The sequence below is a fragment of the Diaphorina citri genome, unplaced genomic scaffold (genome assembly GCF_000475195.1).
Source record: "Diaphorina citri unplaced genomic scaffold, Diaci psyllid genome assembly version 1.1 scaffold1545, whole genome shotgun sequence".
NCBI lineage: Eukaryota > Metazoa > Arthropoda > Insecta > Hemiptera > Psyllidae > Diaphorina > Diaphorina citri.
The window spans coordinates 1-4926 of NW_007378971.1; the positions used below are offsets into that span (position 1 = coordinate 1).

Genomic DNA, 4926 nt, shown 5'->3' on the forward strand with positions numbered 1-4926 from the left:
ATGTTGCGTGTTGCTATGTGGCTAATTAGTGATTAGTCTAATTACCCTGCTAATTGTCTTGAGATCACGTCACTGCAATTGGAACTTGCTTCCAAGTGCTCTTTTTTCTGCCCTCAATGTCTGTGACAATTGGAAGCGAGATTGTACTTGGACTTTTTTCTGCCCTCAATATCTTTGTTCGAATTTTTTCTTTGGCGACAATATGCAATATGTTTTCTTGTGAAGATTCCTTTAACGTCCATATGTTTTCTTTTGATTGTAAGAATTCTTTTTAGCGTCTGTATGTTTTCTTGTGGTTGTAAGAATGGAATAGAATTTTCCTGTTCTAGAACGTATTCTGTAAAAAAAGAGCACGTTCCATACCTCACGTTCAGATGTCTGTCAATGAAATGTCAGAATACTACGTTACGTCTAGTTGAAATCAACGTAAAGGTATTTTGATTGAAGAAAAGATTGAAGGCGCCAATTGGAGTTGGACTTTTTTCTGCCCTCAATATCTTTGTTCGATTTTTTTCTTTGGCGACAATATGCAATATGTTTTCTTGTGAAGATTCCTTTAACGTCCATATGTTTTCTTTTGATTGTAAGAATTCTTTTTAGCGTCTGTATGTTTTCTTGTGGTTGTAAGAATGGAATAGAATTTTCCTGTTCTAGAACGTATTCCGTAAAAAAAAGAGCACGTTCCATACCTCACGTTTAGATTTCTGTCAATGAAATGTCAGATTACTACGTTACGTCTAGTTGAAATCAACGTAAAGGTATTTCGATTGAAGACAAGATTGAAGGCGCCAGTTTCTAACGATACACCTGTTTTTGACAGATCACTGATGTTAGGAAACGTTGTGTGTGGTTGATATCTGGATGAGAGATCCTCGGGGGTATCACGGTTGTTTTGGGGTTCAATTCGTCTCGTGACGACGCGACGGTTGAGAATAAAGATCCCAGCGAAAATAGGTGAGATAGGCAAATAGACATTCCTGATAATATGTATACTGTGACCAACACCAAGGAGTATTTGAAAAAGTTGAAACTGTTGCTCAATATCTATGCTATGACCAAAAACTGTCTATTCCCTAATTATTTCTTCTGGCACGTTTGAAAACACCTTTTCCAAACACCTCCATTCAAATTGAAGTTATTTGATTTATCCTCAAACTTCTTTGCTTCTCTATCAAACACAGGTTTCTCAAACTTCTTTGCTATCAAACACCCCCGTAATAGTTTTAATTACAGTCTCAATCTCTTCCATAACTCCTAGTACTTGATGAGTTATTTCTCCAGCTTCTTTTACCAACAATTTTCCGCTTAACTCTTTTTTATTTATTTCTTATATGTTATTAGAATTATAGAATCATACATAGCTCTTTTTATGTTTTCAGAATTGGTTATTCGTATAATTGCCGATCATTTTCTTCGAATATACGGTTCGGTTAGAGATTCATTCGATTAGATACTCAAGAGAATAGGTACCTCCAAATGGTTATCTCAGTTGATTTAAACGGGAAAACGCGAAATCTGAAAAGAAAATTGCCAATATAGTGATTGGTCTGTACTGTCAAGGTCAAACGTATGTCGAACTGACATGAATATACCTCTCGTTTATTTGCAAGTTACTAAGTAGTTCAGGTGACAGTACACACTGTTTCGTGCTGAGAACGCACTACTACATGCAGATGTAGGTACGTCAATCAATAGAAAAAAGCATATGGGAAAGCAGAAGAAAAAGCACGTTTGCCGTAAACGGTGCGGTCTCAGCACGGAACAGTGAGTCAGTCACCTTCTCCGGATCCAAATGCTGACCGTGTTGACCCAGCACCTAAATGGGAAGTATTGTGTTTCTTCTCTCCCATCTGATGAGAGACATACTACGGGATCTACCGTTCCTATAAATCAATTAGCAAGAAACGAGAAAGCCGGCCGTTCGTTCAGAGAACGAACCTTATCCTTTCAGGATCCGCCCCGGGCGGAAATCGAACCCGACGCGATCTAGCCCTTACATCTCCCGTATTCATACATTCCTTCCCTATATCCTGTGTTGGAATATTAGGTGATTTCGGCACATCCACCGAAATATGTGTCGTCAGTTCTTTTATTTATTTACCTATTACAGTCAAACCTCTCTAAGTGGGACTCGTCTAAGTGGGAAACCTGGATAACTGGGGAAAAATAATCGTGGCCCCTTCATTTTTTACTAAAAAAAACCTGTTTAAATGGGAAAATCGAGCCTCTATAAGTGGGAATGACTTTTTCTAGATACTCGGTCCGGAGCCTCTGTAAGTGGGTTTGCTCATTTCCTTGATTATTCTTTTGAACTTTTTGTTTATTTATATTATGCTGATAATCATAGCCAAATGGCCAATTCATCTGCTAGTCTTTTGACTACTTTTGTTTTGTATCTTCCATTTTTGTTGGAAATTTTTGTTCATTTCCATGTGTTTATTTTGTATTTGCTGATTATTGTTGCCAACCTATGATATATAATTATATACTTAATACTTAATTGATCTACTATTCTTTTGAGTACTTCATTTTGTGTCTTTTTTTCATTCACATATTTCATTTTCTACCTATTTGTTTGAACTTTTTGTTTATTTCTTCCTATTTGTTTGAACTTTTCATTTATTTCCGTGTTTGTTTTTTGTGTTTTGCAGATAATCATGGCCAGTTTGGTGCACTTGACATTTGTGTCGCTTCTGATCCACTGTCTGCCTTCCACTTTCTACGCCATTGAACGTGGCATCATGGGTAAGTTCAATAGTATTTTCTTGCAATATTATTTGTATATACTGTACTTAGATACTTTAGTTCTATATCAAATGGAATCAGATTTTTGATTTGATTTACTACCTTTTTACTTCCTTTTTTACATTTTAATCGGATTTAAGTATAAACTTTTTGCATTTAGTATTTCAGAAGGATTGAATAATATGTGCACTTTTGCATTTAGTAATTTAGGAGTTTTTAATTGTACTCTTGTTTAATTTTTTTCTTTATATTCAAGTGTCGATTTAGACTGTTGATCTTGTTTTGCTATATCTAGGAGTTTGGTCGTATGTACAATTCTGTCAACAAGGAAACCTCCAATCACATTGAAGTTATTTGATTTATTCTCAAACTTTGATTTTCTATCAAACACAGGTTTCTCTAACTTCTTTGCTATCAAACACCCCCGTAATAGTTTTAATTACAGTCTCAATCTCTTCTATAAGACCTACCAGTTGATGAGTTATTTCTTCGTCTTTTACCATCGCAACAATTTTCCGCTTAACTCTTTTTATTTATTTCTTATAATATGTTATTAGAATTATAGAATCATACATAGCTCTTTTTATGTTTTCAGAATTGGTTATTCGTATAATTGCCGATCATTTTCTTCGATTTAATTACAGAGCTTATTGGTTATTATTTAATTGCTCCGAGAAGACAAGTACATATGTGCGTTTCTTTCTGTGTCTCTAATTCTCTATGTAGATTCCTGCGATCTTGTATTCTTGTCTCTATGCTTTCAAATCATTTTGTCTTCGATCTTTTCTCTTTATGGCTACCCGAGTACCCGTTCTAGTGGTATATCTAGATTCTAGAACTTTGCTGAATCTGGCTTCCAGATTTTTGCCGCCCATTCCTTAAGTTCTTGATATATCGGTTCTGGTACTTCCATTCATGGTATTGCTCATTGGTATTTTGCGATCGGCCAATTCATTCTTTCTAGTCTAGTTTTTTCCATTATTTTTCTTACTATTTTTTTTTTTTCATTATTTATTTTTATACTAGCTTTTTTATTTTTCTTTCTAGTTTTTTTTTTTCTTTTTTTTTATTTATCAATACAGAACTATTTGTTTATGAACAGATACCTACACAAACTTTTCAATATCATTAGATTCATTAGTATCATTACGTGCAATCCTACATATTGTGGCTTACTTTTTATCTACGGAGCATTTTTTCCACTGATTACTACAAATTCTGCTTTGAATGTTTTCCGATGTTCAAATCCCTGACATTTCTCATTAGCAGGTGATGCCTTCTGTTTTTTTCATGATTTCACTACTTGTTATCCCGTGTGGCGTCTGCATGTTGCGTGTTGCTATGTGGCTAATTAGTGATTAGTCTAATTACCCTGCTAATTGTCTTGAGATCACGTCACTGCAATTGGAACTTGCTTCCAAGTGCTCTTTTTTCTGCCCTCAATGTCTGTGACAATTGGAAGCGAGATTGGACTTGGACTTTTTTCTGCCCTCAATATCTTTGTTCGTGTGTAGTGTCCACAACCTAACTCCAACAAACTTTTCCACAAAAGTTGCACCGTCATTCTTTATTATCCCTATTACTGTCAAGAGAACCAGTATCGGTTACATCTAGTAGATCTCCGTTGTCAAAGTTGAAAAAGTTATGAGCAGTGGGAACCACAACCCAGTGTCATATGTATTAATAGTCCTAAATTCCTTCAGATAAAGGATAGAGTGGATAAAAGGCGACCCTAGACGTAAGAGTTGGCAGGCGCAGGCAGTGCTCTGCTTAAACCTTGGTTTTGTTGGCCACTATGGGCGGGCTCTCTGAGAGTAGGTCTGATAGTTGGTGTGTGCTGCAAAGGATTGTAGTCACTAGACAGTTTTTGTCCACATAGCAATCTTTGACCGCGGAAGTTAGAACAGAAGTTAGCTTTATGGAAATGCAACTAAAGTTGATCGCTGCATTGCGATCATTAGACTGTAAAGTAACTGTCTTTAGATTTTGCACTCCACATACCTTGCACGAGAAAAAAATGCCTTATGCAAAGATCTTGTCCTTTTAAGATAAGGTAAGAATGTTGGTGTTCTTTTGTATGTCTGCGAATTTTTCTTAAGAATGTTAGTTTCTTTTGTATACCTGCAATTTCCTTAGGAAGTGTTCTTTTGTATAACGTATAACAGCGGTTTCTTTTTTTAG

At 35.7% G+C, this 4926-nt stretch overlaps 1 protein-coding gene across 1 annotated transcript in view; it reads left to right on the plus strand.

Annotated features, from left to right (window-relative positions):
- The first annotated feature begins 2650 nt into the window (after positions 1–2650).
- LOC103516325 (BMP-binding endothelial regulator protein-like) overlaps positions 2651–4926 on the plus strand; it is a 66214-nt gene continuing 63938 nt past the window's right edge. The window contains exon 1 of the mRNA XM_026828762.1: positions 2651–2745. Within this exon, the coding sequence (XP_026684563.1) occupies positions 2658–2745 (88 nt within the window). The 5' untranslated portion in view covers positions 2651–2657. The remainder of the gene's footprint in view (positions 2746–4926) is intronic.